General features: G+C 46.4%; 1 protein-coding gene across 3 annotated transcripts in view; it reads right to left on the bottom strand.

Moving 5' to 3' along the window:
- ptpa (protein phosphatase 2 phosphatase activator) overlaps window positions 1-14,753 on the bottom strand; it is a 55,176-nt gene that overhangs the window by 19,630 nt on the left and 20,793 nt on the right. For all 3 annotated transcript variants that reach the window (XM_060841155.1, XM_060841157.1, XM_060841156.1), the window contains 3 exons: window positions 14,452-14,551; window positions 8,559-8,683; window positions 5,374-5,474 (listed from right to left, as the gene is read on the bottom strand). In XM_060841155.1, the coding sequence (XP_060697138.1) occupies window positions 5,374-5,474; window positions 8,559-8,683; window positions 14,452-14,551 (326 nt within the window). The remainder of the gene's footprint in view (window positions 1-5,373; window positions 5,475-8,558; window positions 8,684-14,451; window positions 14,552-14,753) is intronic.

Below are 14,753 nucleotides of genomic sequence, written 5' to 3'. Positions count from 1 at the left end.
CCTGTTGAGCTGAATGGCCTGTTTCTATGCAGCAAAGCCAAAACAACTCATTACATCATCCAGTATCTGTTAAACACGAAGCAAGAATAGAAGGGGAGCTGGTTTCTCCCTCCCTTTGTGCTTTGAGATGAGCTGAATATTTGTGGGAAAAGGAGAGTGGGAGGTTCAGGGGAAGAGATGGTGTGAGGCCCCTTCCCTCACTCTGTAAATTCCCTGCCTGCGATCAGTTAACACAGCAGATACAACAAGCTCAGAAGAATTCACAGCTTTGAGAGATTCAAGACACACACACATACAAAGCAATGGGGGGGTGGGGAGAAGGGAGAGAGAGAGAAAGAGAGAGAGAGAGAGAGAGAGAGAGAGAGAGAGAGAGAGAGAGAGAGAGAGAGAGAGAGAGACAGAAAAAAACAGACACAGAGACACACAAAGTGACGGGGGGGGGCAAGAGAGAGAGAGAGAGACACGCGCACACACGCACAGAGAGAGACAGAGAGAGACAGAAACCTTAAATAGCTTTCTAGCCAATGACATATTGTCACCATGGTAAAGTAGGAAATGCATCTGTCAAATTGAGCACAGCTGGATCCCACTAAAACATTTTAACAAACAGATAATTGGTTCAAGAGCATTTGGTTGAGGAATAATTAAATATTGTCCAAAACAAAAGCAAGAATTTCTCTACTTATCAAAATGCTGAAATGGCCCTTCAGGTCTGTCCACGAGGGTTTTAGAGTTTCATACTGAAAAGCAACAACTGACAGGTCCCTACAGCGCGGCGCCCTCCCTACAGCGCAACATGACATTTCCACTCCTATACTCAATGCTCTGACCAATGATGGCAAACAGGCCAAAGGCATTCTTTACCACCATGTCTATCCCTGTGACTCCACTTTCAAGGAAGAACGTACCTGCACCCCTAGGTCTCTGTTTAACAAGATTCCCCAGGGCTGGACCAATAACTGTAAAAGTCTTGCCTTTGTTCATCTTACCAAAGTGTAATTACTCACATTTACCCAAATTAAACGGCACCTGCCCTCCTATAGGAAGATGTTATTAAATTGGAGAAGATGTAAAAAGGATTTACAATGATGTTACTGGGACTGGAGGGTTTGAGTTGTAAGGAAAGGCTGGGACATTTTTCCCTGGAATGTAGGAAGTTGAGGGGGTGACCTTTATCGAGGTTTGTGATCAGAAGGAACATAGATAAGATGAAAAGCAATGGCTTTTTTTTCTCTAGGGGAGGGGATTTCAAAACTAGATGACATTTCTTACGATGATAGAAGGAAGCATATGTAAGGTATAGACTGGAGAGATTGAGTCCTTAGAGGACTATAAGGGCAGTGGGAGTATACTTCAGAGGGAAATCAGGAGAGCAAAAAAAGGGTTAAGGAAAATCCAAAGGGATTCTATAAACACATTAAGGACAAAAGGGTAACCAGGGAGAGAATAGGGCCTCTCAAAGATCAGCAAGGCAGCCTTTGTGTGAAGCCACAGGAGATGGGGGAGGTACTAAACAAGTATTTTCCTTCAGCATTTATTGTGGGGAAGAATATGGAAGATATAAAATGCAAGGAAATAGATGGCGACATCTTGAAAAAATGTCTATATTACAGAGGAAGTGGTGCTGTACATCTTAAAATGCAGAAAGATGGATAAATCCCCAGGACCTGATCAGATGTACCCGAGAACTCTGTGGGAAGCTAGAGGAGAGATTGCTGGACCTCTTGCTGAGATATTTGTATCATCAATGGTCACAGGTGAGGTGCTGCAAGACTGGAGGTTGGCAAACATGGTGCCACTGTTTAAGAAGGGTGGTAAAGACAAGCCAGGGAACTATAGACCGATGAGCCTGACCTCAGTGGTGGGCAAGTTGTTGGAGGGAATCCTGAGGGACAGGATTTACACATATTTGGAAAGGCAAGGACTGATTAAGATTAGTCAGCATGGCTTTGTGCGTGGGAAATAAAGTCTGACAAATTTGCTTGAGTTTTATTTGATAAAGTAACACAGAGGATTAATGAGGGCAGAGCAATAGATGTGATCTATATGGACTTCAGTAAGGCGTTCAACAAGGTTCCCCATGGATGACTGATTAGCAAGGTTAGATCACATGGAATACAGGGAGAACTAGCCATTTGTACAGAACTGGCTCAAAGGTAGAAGACAGAGGGTGGTGGTGGAGGGTTGTTTTTCAGACTGGAGGCATGTGACCAGTGGAGTGCCACAAGGATCGATGCTGGGTCCACTGCTTTGTCATTTATATAAATGATTTGGATATGAGTATCAGAGGTATAGTTCGTAAGTTTGCAGATGACACCAAAATTGGAGGTGGAATGGATAGCGAAGAAAGTTACCTCAGATTACAACAGGATCTTGACCAGATGGGCCAATGGGCTGAGAAGTGGCAGATGGAGTTTAATTCAGATAAATGTGAGGTGCTGCATTTTGAGAACGCAAATCTTAGCAGGACTTATACACTTCATGGTAAGGTCCTAGGGAGTGTTGCTAAACAAAGAGACCTTGGAGTGCAGGTTCATAGCTCCTAGAAAGTGGAGTCGCAGGTAGATAGGATAGTGAAGGCAGTGTTTGGTATGCTTTCCTTTATTGGTCAGAGTATTGAGTACAGGAGTTGGGAGGTCATGTTGCAGCTGTACAACACATTGGTTAGGCCACTGTTGGAATATTGTGTGCAATTCTGGTCTCCTTCCTATTGGAAAGATGTTGTGAAACTTGAAAGGGTTCAGAAAAGATTTACAAGGATGTTGCCAGTGTTGGAGGATTTGAGCTACAGGGAGAGGCTGGACAGGCTGGGGCTGTTTTCCCTGGAGCGTCGGAGGCTCTGGGGTGACCTTATAGAGGATCATAAAATCATGAGGGTCACAGTTAGGGTGAATAGACAAAGTCTTTTCCCTGGCGTGGGGGGTGTCCAAAACTAGAGGGCATAGGTTTATGGTGAGGGGGAAAGATTTCAAAAGGACCTAAGGGGCAACTTTTTCACGCAGAGGGTGGTGCGTGTATGGAATGAGCTGCTGGAGGAAGTGGTGGAGGCTGGTACAATTGCAACATTTAAAAGGCTTCTGGATGGGTATATGAACAGGAAGGGTTTGGAGGGATATGGGCCGGGTGCTGGCAAATGGGATTAGATGAGGTTAGGATGCCTAGTCAGCATGGATGAGTTGCCCCACAGAGTCTGTTTCCATGCTGTACATCTCTCTGACTCAGTGACAGGAGCAAACTTTAGAAGGGAGTGGAGGAGGAACTTTTTCACACAGAGGACAGTCTGTATGTGGATTGAGCTGCTTGGTAAAGGAGAGGAATGGAAGGAAATGCAGGCAGAGCGAAAAGAAGAGGGTGAGGGACAAGGAGCATGACCTTGTCTCTCCACTGTAAGTTACCCCTCAGACATGTACAACGCCAGGTGCTTCTGCTTTCAAACAGTCACGTCCAACAGTAAAGCAGTTAGTCAGGGGTTGGGAAAAATGCTGCACACTCCACAAGCAGGAGGAGATACAGAAGGCCAGCATTGCAGTGATATCCCTCAGGGTTCACACATCACACCGTCAGAAACAGACAGCCCTTTGCTACACTGCCATTGAACACATCTCAATCTACAAGCACGTGGCCATCCACAGGTTGCCATCCACTGCTCCCCGTGTGTGCACGAGCTGAGCTCCCCACTGTGAAGGGCATGAGGCTGCGGTGCTTCCTAGGTCTGGCACTGCCTCCTTGGACACTGTGCTTCAGCCCTGCGTTTACCAGCTGTAGTTAGCTCTGGCACCAGCTCTGTGCCCTGCACTCACCATTTTTATGTTCATTCACAGGATGAGGGCGTCGCTGGTTGGACCACCATTTATTGCCCCATCCCTAATTACCCAGGGGGCAGATAAGAGCCAACCACATTGTTGCAGGTTTGGAGTCACATGTAGGTCAAACCAGGTAAGGATGGCAGATTTCCTTCCCTAAAGGTCATTCGGAATCTTTTTAAGATCCAGATGTTTATTAAGTTGACATTTTGCCATCCACAGTGAGATTTGAAGCTACAATCACCAGAACATTAGCCTGGGGTTTGGGATTACTCATCCTGTGACATTAACACTGCACCATCACCCTCTCCCAGACTGAGGACGCTGAATGACAAGGAGGGGTGGGCGCTGGTGGAGTGCTCAGGTTGCTGGGCTCTGGAGGAGGAGAGAGGGGGTTAACTCCTGCACATTGGTGGGGAAATGATGGTGTTGATGGCACACTCCTGTCTCAGCGATAATGGGCTGATTAAACAGTGGCCTGGGACTCAGCTGGTTAGCAGCTCCCCGAAGGGGTAGATCACTGCTTTTGATTTTAAGAGGGCCATGAGGAATTTGAGCTTCTGGGTAGTTCACCATGCCAACCAAAGCAGTTACGGGCAATGCCATGTGACATCTGACACCATTTTCATCAAAAAATAGAAATTCTACAATGTGAAAACAGGCCCTTCAGCCCAACAAGTCCACGCTGACCCTCTGAAGAGTAACCCACCCAGACCCATTCCCCTACCCGATTACTCTACATTTATGCCTGACTAGTGCACCTAACTAACACATCCCAGAATATTGTGGGAACTTAGCATGGCCAATTCACATAACCTGCACATCTTTGGACTGTGGAAGGAAACTGGAGCACCCGGAGGAAACCCACACAGACAGTCGCCCGAGACTGGAATCGAACCTGGGTCTCTGGTACTGAGAGGCAGCAGTGCTAACCACTGAGCCACCGTGCCATCCATTTTGGATTGAGAATCACAAAATGGTAATAAATTCCACATTTCCCAACCACAGAAAGAGTCACAAATGGCACTGTGCTAACTTTCACAGGCTCACAATGTCGCAGAGCGCCCTGACAGATAACGGGGCACTTTACAAAGTGCTGCAATGTGGGAAACGCACCCGTGAATTCCCACATCGCGAGATCCCACCAACCCCAGTAGGATGTCAGAGTCGGGAAATATACTTTATTGGCCAGAACACCAGGCAGTGCACCCCTTTAACATAGCTCCACAGGATTTTCACAGCCAGCCTAGGGGGCTGAGGAGGACCTGGCCTGGGAGGGTTGGGGATAGTCACAGAGCTGTGCAGGCTGCTCTAGGGATGGGCAGGTGGGTGGGGAAATCACTGTGCTCACAGCCCAGGCCCTAGCACTGAATGGGGAAGAGTGGTTTTCTGGACCGCACTGTGAGCACGCAGAGTTTTAACTAACCCCGCGCTCTGAGGGGCCCGTTGGCTGATTTTCTGAGCTCTGAGGGGGTGGTTACAGACCAGATACTGGGATTGGTTGGCCCAGAGCACCCCTCCCTAAACAGCAAGTTCAGTCACACTGACCGTGGGATACAGCTCCTCTCACCTCATTAATAAACCTGACGCATTCCAGAAACATGTACTCCTTATGGTGCTCATTCACCACCTTCTCTTCCACAAAATGGGCTGGAGTAAGGGTGGGGTGATCTGAAAGAGAGAAGATGTGATTCAAGCAGACCTTTGAAGTGAACAAAACGGCAGAGCCCACCTTTGCGGAGAGATTGTTCGAACGCCAAAACGGGAGGTGATGGGAGGACACAAGGCAAATCTAGTCCTCCTTAACCAGAGGGCTGCTTTCTCAGTCAAGAGAAGCCTCTACTGGTGCTTTAACCAGAGGGTCATCTCCCCTCAGGCGAGGGGAGAGGGTAAACTCAGCCGGTGTGGAGACTGAATCCACGCTGTTGGTGTCACTTTGAATCACAAATCAGCCAAAGATGGAGCTAGACCACAGATCAGCCATGATCTCATTGAATGGTGGAACAGGCTGGAGGGGCTGAATGGCCTACTCCTGCTCCTACATTCCAATACAATGTAGAACAAACTGGGGAGAAAAACACAGAATTAAAGATGTTTCCCACAAATAAAAGGAGACCATTCAGCCCTTTGAATCTGTTCCACCAATTAGCTCTTACAAACAAACATGAAATAGGAGCAGGAAAGGACTACTCAGCTCCTCAGACCCCCCTCTGCTGTTCAACGGCTGAGCTAACTGACCACTCTATATCCCTGACTGCCCCAATGCTCAGTGCAGTTTAGGGGAACAAGGTGTGATGTTATTGAAACGAACTAGGGTACCTGATGGTGGGGGGGGGGACGAATGTGGAAAAGTTGGTTCCCCTTCTGGGAGAGTCCAGGGTCAGATAGCATCATCTCAGAATAAGAGCTCGCTCTTTCAAGACAGATGAGGAGGAATGTCTTCTCTCACAGGGGAGGGAACCTGTGGAATTCTTTACCAGACAGGATTGTAAAGACTGGGTTGTTAAGTATATTCAAGGTTGAGATAGTTAGATATTTAAATAGGAAGAGATTTGAGGGGTTTGGGGAAAAGGCTGGAAAGGGGAGTGGAGGATGATCAGAGCAGCCACATTATTATTGGATGGCAGGGAGACTCGATGGGCTGAATGGCCTACCTCTGTTTGTTAAGAACTTACCCACCTCTGGCCTTAAAATATTCAAACACTCTGTTTTAACCACCATTGGAAGAAGAGTCACAGGCCCCTGGAGAAACAAATGCTGCTAATCCCTGCTTTAAAATCGCTGACACCCTGAACGATGACCCCCCCCCCACCCCCCCATTCTAAATTCAATCATATCACCTCTAAACACTAACTGATACAAAGCTAGACTGTCCAACCTTTCCTCAGAGAAACAGGTACTGTTCCGGAAAACCTGCCATAAACTTCCCATAGCATTTACATCCTCCCTTCAATAAGGAGACAATACTGTACAGATTATTCCAGACGGTCTGTGCCCTGTACAACTAACTGACGTATAACATTGTTCTTTTATGTTTAATCCCTTTCATCATACATGATAACATCTTATTAGCTTTCTGAATTACTTGCTGAATCCACGCCGATGTAATGTGATTCATACACAACGACACCCAGATCCTTCTGCATTTCAGAGCTCTGTCATCTCTCACTGTGTAAGTAATGGACTTCCCTTTCGTTATTCCTGCAATAATGCTCAATATCACCATTTCCACATCCCCAGATTATGCTCCACTTGCCATACCTTTGCCCACTATTTAATCTAAATTGTCTTTGTTGTCCCCTTCTGTCCTTTTTTTGTTAGATTAGATTACTTACAGTGTGGAAACAGGCCCTTCGGCCCAACAAGTCCACACCGACCCGCCGAAGCGCAACCCACCCATACCCCTACATTTGCCCCTTACCTAACACTACGGGCAATTTAGCATGGCCAATTCACCTGACCCGCACATCTTTGGACTGTGGGAGGAAACCGGAGCACCCGGAGGAAACCCACGCAGACACGGGGAGAACGTGCAAACTCCACACAGTCAGTCGCCTGAGTTGGGAATTGAACCCGGGTCTCTGGCGCTGGGAGGCAGCGGTGCTAACCACTGTGCCACCATGCCATCCTCTTCGCTACTTACAATCCTACCTACCTCAGCATCCTCACAACGTTCAGCGATCACATCTTCAGTCCCTCCAAGTCATTTATATAAATGATAAAACAGTGACACCCCAGCACTGACCCCTGTGGCAACTCCACTGGTTACATCTTGCTGACCAGAAAATATCTCCTTGTTGTGACTCACTGTACTGAAGGTAACAGCTTCTCTTCAGCTGCCCTAATCATTTTAAACACAAACTAGATTCCCCATCTCCATCGTCCATATTCAAATGAGCACAGGTCAAACATATAACCACTTTAAATCATAACGGAGCCCTTTTAGCCCCAATGGCAGGCTGGTGGATCTGCTCTGTTCGATATCTCATCCCCAAGATGCACTGTCCTAAACTGAACACACTAAATCCAGCTGGAACAGATAGTTCTTAGTTCTCTGGATGTGAGCATCACTGGGCAAGACATTTTCCAGCCCTAATAGCTCCTGAGAAGGTGGGGATGAGCTACATTTGAACAGAGGTGCTGGCCAGGCCATTTCGGGTGGGGGGGGGGGGGGCGCAGTGAGGAATTGGCTACATTGCTGAGAGTGGGGGCTCAAGTGTGGTCCAGACCAGGAAGGACCAGTCGATTGTCCCACCTGAAGGGCAGTGGTGAAGCAGGCGGCTGCTTTCATGGCAATCTGGGGGGTTTGGGATGAATGAGACTAGATTTTTATTCTAGATTTATTCATCAATTGTCAGTAGAGGTGAAGCTGAAACGGTACAGCAGGTCAGTCAGCATCCGAGGAGCAGGAAAGGTAATGTTTTGGCCTGAAACATTTGCCTTTCCTGCTTCTCAGATGCTGGATGACCTGCTGTGCCTTTTCAGCAGCATGTCTATTGACTCGGATTCCCAGCATCTGCAGATCTCCTGTCTCCAAAGCCTTCTTCATTAATCGGATTAAAATTCTCCAAGCTGCTGTGTTAACATTTCTACTGGAGCATTAGGCCTGACCCTTCAAGTATTAACTCAGTAACGTGGCTGCAATGCTGTGTTACCAATCCCCTGAGTTGGAGCACAGCAGGAGTGTGTGACTGTCCAACCTGATCAGAAATGGGTGGAGTGACCATAAAAGAATAAAAATGGTGAATGCTTTACCGATTAATTGGGAACTGCCCCAGATGAAGGGAAGGAACTGAAAGTCGTCGAGGCCCCAGACCCCTTGGCTCCCCGCTGGCTCCATGCGATATGTTTTCTGTAACTTGCGCATCACCTGCAGATACCTGGGGGTCGGAAGGAGACAAAGACTTGGGTCTTCAATTCAGAAGAAAAAGGTCACAGGCCTGCAAGGTGAACTGTGTTTCACTCTACACAGACACAGCCCGACACTTGGAGCATTTCCAGCAGCTGCGGGAAATGCAGCACCTCCCACAACCACCACCACCACCCCCCCAACCCCCACCCCCCCCCCCCACCCACACAGAAAGCATCCTGCCTGGATGCTCCACAGCTCGGTAAGGCAACTGCTCTGCCCAAGACTGTGAGAAATTACAGAGAGTTGTGAACACAGCCCAGTCCAATCACACAAACCAACCTTCCAGCCACCGACTCCATCGACGCTTCCCACGGCCATGGGAAAGCAGCCAACATAAACAAAAGCCCCTCCCGACCCGGTTACACTCACTTCCGTCAGGCAGAAGATATACAAGTTTGAAAACCTGTACCAACAGGTTCCAGAACAGCTTCTTCCCTGTTGTTATCCAACTTCGGAACAGACCTCTCGTGTATTAGAGTTGATCTCGCTCTGCACCTGCTCTATAGATACAACACTGTAATCTGGTCCATAACCCTGATGTACTAGTTAGCACACAAAACAATGCTTTTCACTGTATCTCAGTACATGTGACAATAATAAGCCAAAGTTGTTTTCAGCCTCTGTGATTACTGGGATGAGAGGGTTTATTGCAGCTCAGTGTAACTGCTCTGGCTCAGTGTCTCTACGCCTTCATGGTGTGTGGACATCACTGGCATCATCTGGTTCCTGTCCCTAACTGTCCTTGAACCAAGGAGCTTGCTGGGCCAGTTTAGAGAAAGGGTCAGGGTCAGGGTCAGCGTCAGGGTCAACCAGTTAAGAGTCACTGAAGTGTCCTGGCAAATTGAATAACACGGACTGTAGAGAAGGTTCAAAACTATTTGGGGAGGGGATAGATCATCTTACAAATTAAACAGATATGGCTATATTACGGGGGAGCTATTTCTGACACCCAGAGTGGGATAGAAAGAGACAAAGTGTATATACTCTCAAAAAAAAGCAACAAGTAGGATCAAAGGAGGGGGGGGGGGAAATGAGAAGTGGGCAAAATTTGTGGCTTTTAGCACTTGGTATGTGAAACAAAACAGATAGGTAATGAAGCCAACTAGGTGTTAGATTTGGAGGTTGGTGAGCACTTTGGTGATAGTGACCACAATTCAGTTATGTTTACTTTAGTGATGGAAAGGGATAGGTAACTCCCACAGGGCAAGAGTTATAGCTGGGGGGGGGGGGGAAGGGATTTATGATGCGATTAGACAAGATTTAGGATGCGTAGGATGGGGAAGGAAACTGCAGGGGATGGACACAATCGAAATGTGGAGCTTATTCAAGGAAAGCTACTGTGTGTCTTTGATAAGTCTCTACCTGTCAAATGGGGAGGATGTAGTCAAGCGAGGGAGTCATGGTTTATTAAGGAAATTCAATCTCTTGTTAGGAGGAAGAAGGCAGCTTATGTTAGGATGAGATGCAATGGCTCAGATAAGACACTTGAGAATTACAAGTTAGCCAGGAAAGACCTAAAAAGAGAGCTAAGACAAAGCAGGAGGGGGACATGAGAAGTCATTGACAGATAGGATCGAGGAAAACCCTAAAGCTTTCTCTAGGTATATCAGGAATAAAAGAATAATGACAGTAAGATGAAGGCCAATCAACCACAGTGATGGGAAGTTGTGTGGAAGTTGAGTGGAGCAGTTTACTGGTAAAAAATGAGGTCTGCAAATGCTGGAGATCACAGTTGAAAATGTGTTGCTGGTTAAAGCACAGCAGGTTAGGCAGCATCCAAGGAACAGGAAATTCGACATTTCCCGAAACGTCGAATTTCCTGTTCCTTGGATGCTGCCTAACCTGCTGTGCTTTAACCAGCAACACATTTTCAACTGGAGCAGTTTACTGGCCCATTTTAGGGAGCAGTTCAGAGCCAACACTCACTGGGGGGGAGCGCTAAATTAATATTGTCAAGGAGAATATGGAGATAAAGGCTACTAGATTCGATGGGGATTGGAGGTTCACAAGGAGGAGGTGTTAGTAATTCTGGAAAGTGTAAAAACAGATAAGGCCCCTGAGCCAGATGGGATTTGGGCAAAAGGAGGGGCTGCAGATGCTGGGGATCAGAGTCTGAGTCTAAATTAGAGTGGGGCTGGAAAAGCACAGCAGGTCAGGCAGCATCCGAGGGGCAGGAAAAAAAGGTCCTTCATCAGGAATGGGATTTATCCTAGGATTCCCTGGGAAGCCAGGGAGGAAATGACCGAGCCTTTGGCTTTGATCTTTATGCCGTCATTGTCTACAGGAATAGTGCCAGAAGACTGGAGGACAGCAAATGTTGTTCCCTTGTTCAAGAAGGGGAGTAGAGACAACCCTGGTAATTACAGACCAGTGAGCCTGACTACGGATGTGGGTAAAGTTTTGGAAAAGGTTATAAGAGCTAGGAGTTATAATCATCTCGAAAGGAAAACGTTGATTAGGGATAGTCAACAGTTTTGTGAAGGGTAGGTCGTGCCTCACAAACTTTATTGAGTTCTTTGAGAAGGCGACCAAACAGGTGGATGAGGGTAAAATGGTGGATGTGGCATATATGGATTTCAGTAAGGGGTTTGATAAGGTTCCCCACTGTAGGCTACTGCAGAAAGTAGCGAGGCGTGGGACTGAGGATAATTTAGCAGTTTGGATCAGTAATTGACTTGCTGAAAGAAGACAGGCGGTGGTGGCTGATGGGAAGTACTCATCCTGGAGTTCAGCTACTAGTGATGTACCGCAAGGGTCGGTGTTGGGTCCATTGCTATTTGTCATTTTTATAAATTACCTGAATGAGGCTGTAGAAGGAAGGGTTAGTAAATTTGCAGATAGTGCTGAAGGATGTTGCAGTTTAGAGAGACATGGATAAACTGCAGAGCTGGGCTGAGAGGTGGCAAATGGAGTTTAATGCAGCAAGGTACGAGATGATTCACTTTGGAAGGAGTAACCGGAATGCAGAGTACTGGGCGAATGGTAAGATTTTTGTTAGTGTAGATGAGCAGAGAGATCTCAGTGCCCATGTATATAGATCCCCGAAAGTTGCCACCCAGGTTGATAAGGTTGTGAAGAAGGCATACAGTGTGTTAGCTTTTACTGGTAGAGGGAGTGAGTTTTGGAACCAATGAGGTTATGCTGCAGCTGTACAAAACTCTGGTGCGGCTGCATTTTGAGTATTGTGTACAGTTCTGGTCACTGCATTACAGGAAGGATGTGGAAGCTTTGGAAAGGGTTCAGAGGAGATTTACCAGAATGTTGCCTGGTCTGGAGGGAAGGTCTAACGAGGAAAGGCTAAGGAACTTGAGGCTGGTTTTGTTAGAGAGAAGAAGGTCGAGAGGTGTCTTAATTAAGATATATAAAGATAATCAGAGGGTTAGATAGAGTGGACAGTGAGAGCCTTTTTCCTCAGATGGAGATGGCTAGCACAAGGGAACATAGCTTTAAAATTGAGGGGTGATAGATATAAGACAGATGTCAGAGGTAGTTTCCTTACTCTAGTAGGAACGTGGAACATACTTCCAGCAAGTAGACTCACCAACTTTAAGGGCATTCAAATGGTTATTGAATAGGCATATGGACGAGAATGGAATAGTGTAGGTTAGATTGGTTTCACAGGACAGCACAACATGAGCGCCAAAAGGTCTGTACTGAGCTGTATTATTCTATGACTGAATGACACAGATACATTACTGGGTTTTGCTATTATAGAGACATGGCTTAGGTGATCAAAACTAGGGACTAAAACATTCAGACTTCTCAAATGGAAAGATAGGAAGGTAAGGGTGGTGGGGCAGCTTTGTCAGTGCGAGATTGACTAAGTACAACAGCCAGAAATGACCTTTGATCAGGAGCTACAGAATCCATACAGGGTGTAGTTAAGGGAAGACACAGATGAAAGTAGTCTCCAATAAATGTGGATCCAGCCAGGTGCAGATATGAAGTGAGACTGTGTGATAATGGATGAAAACAGAGTAAAAGATCCCCTGGAAAACTGCAGCTATAACACAGCAGTGTTTAGCTTTCAGTTTGAGAAAGAGAAACTTGGCTGGAACCAATCAACTTAAACATGGGCAGTTACAAAGAGAAGAGGGTAAAGCTGCCTGGAGCTGACTGGGAAAGGAATTTAGAAAGAGAGAGAGATGAGGAACAGTAACAATTAAGAGAAATAGTTCATAACTCACAGCAAAGATACATCCCAGTGAGGAAGGAACATTCTCTGAAGAGGATAAACTCACCCTGGTTAACCAAGCACATAAAAAGACAGCATTGATTTGAAATAAAGAACACACAATGTGGCAAAGACTGATGGTAAGCCGGAGGACTGGGCGCGTTTTAACAACCAAAACAAAGCTGACCCAAAACATAAGCAGGGACGAAATAAGATGGAATATAACGTGGAACATTGTGAGGTTATGTATTTAGCAGGAAGCTGTATTATACAGAGGCTGCTTTCCCTGAGAATCATATCCAAGTTCACAGGAGATAGGGAAGGCAAGTGAAATGTTGGCTTTTATTTCAAAGAAACCATAAACATATACACTGCACTAGTCAGGCGACAGCTGGAAGACTGTGAATAGTTTTGGTCCCATTATCTGAGACTTTGCTAGGTTTATCTCCAGTATAGTGTTATGAGGAGAGGGTGAGTAGGTTGGAGTTTAGAAAGATGAGAGGTGACGTTATTCAAACATACAAGCTTCTTAGGAGACTGGATTGGATCAGACATGATCTCATTGAATGACAGAGCTGACTCGATGGGCTGAATGGCCTCCTACCTCTTTGAAATGGTCTTATGGGATAATATACTTACACTCCTTAAAGACATTAGTAAAACAGATGGGACTTCTACAACAATTGATGATATTCCAGAGTTTATGAATTTAAGTTTTATTAACTACAATGGTGGGATTTGAACCCTTATGCCCAGAGCTTTAGCCCATATTTCTGGATTACTAACCCCAGTCAGGCTCCCGCAACACCAGCATCTCCACAGGAGCCTCTCCTCTGACCATATCTGCATCTCAACCCTACAGCATGGGCTTCTAGCCCTCTTCCCCTCATGCTGTGCTGATCACAGCTGGTCATATTACTGAACAAGTCCAATCCCAGACTGAAACCTGGCAGAGTCCGATCCCAGACTGAAACCTGGCAGAGTCCGATCCCAGACTGAAACCTGGCATGATGGATCAAATCCTGTTTCTCTCTTTTGGGTTTTAACACAGTAGCTTCCCACTGCATCCCAAGCTCGCAAAGTCGTCGGGTTAATTTTAACAATAAAACAGAAGTTTATTCAGCAAAAGGAGGGAAGACAAAATGGAACTAACTAAACCTTGACTGTACTCACACCAGACAGAATCCCCTTCTCCATCACCAAGACGGTCAATCTCACACTGCCTTCAGTTCCCAGTTTCGAGACTCTAAATAAAGCGGAGCCTGGATCCCAAAGTCTGGAATTCCTTCCCTAAACTCTTCACATCTCCATCCTCCTTAAAACTGCTTTCCCTGAAAAAGCTTTGAACTAAATCTTCTGCAGCTCGGTGTCCAATTTTGTTGGATTGACTTTCTAGTGAAACGTCTTGGGATGGTTTGCCATGTTAACGGGGCTCTATCAATGCAAGTTGTTGTTGCAGCCATCAGAGACAGGAGCCTGATCCCTGTGGGGGTGCACTGGATTCAACTCTGTCGCGTAACCCGCCCCGAAGTGAGGCGAACAAAGAGGAAAATAGCACTCACCGATCAAATATACACAGGACAATAGCAAGCTGGTCATCCACCTGGAGAACGCCGATCTTACAGAGACAGCACAGGAAAGCAGCGAATGCAGCTTCATGGCCTAGGAAAGAATGGGAGACCAAAGAAATCAGGCAGCCTGGCTTCACACAAAACTAGACAAAGACAGCTGCAATGAAACGTTACTGACTTTGCTCCTGAACACTCCAATTCTCCCCTCTCACATTCTACCCAAATCATCAGCTCGCAGAGCCGGAAATCTTCAAGGGCTATTTGACTGTGGAGTGCGGAACCAAACAGTTTTC

The sequence above is a fragment of the Hemiscyllium ocellatum genome, chromosome 21 (assembly GCF_020745735.1).
Source record: "Hemiscyllium ocellatum isolate sHemOce1 chromosome 21, sHemOce1.pat.X.cur, whole genome shotgun sequence".
Taxonomy (NCBI): domain Eukaryota; kingdom Metazoa; phylum Chordata; class Chondrichthyes; order Orectolobiformes; family Hemiscylliidae; genus Hemiscyllium; species Hemiscyllium ocellatum.
This window is presented reverse-complemented; position numbering and strand designations above follow the sequence as displayed.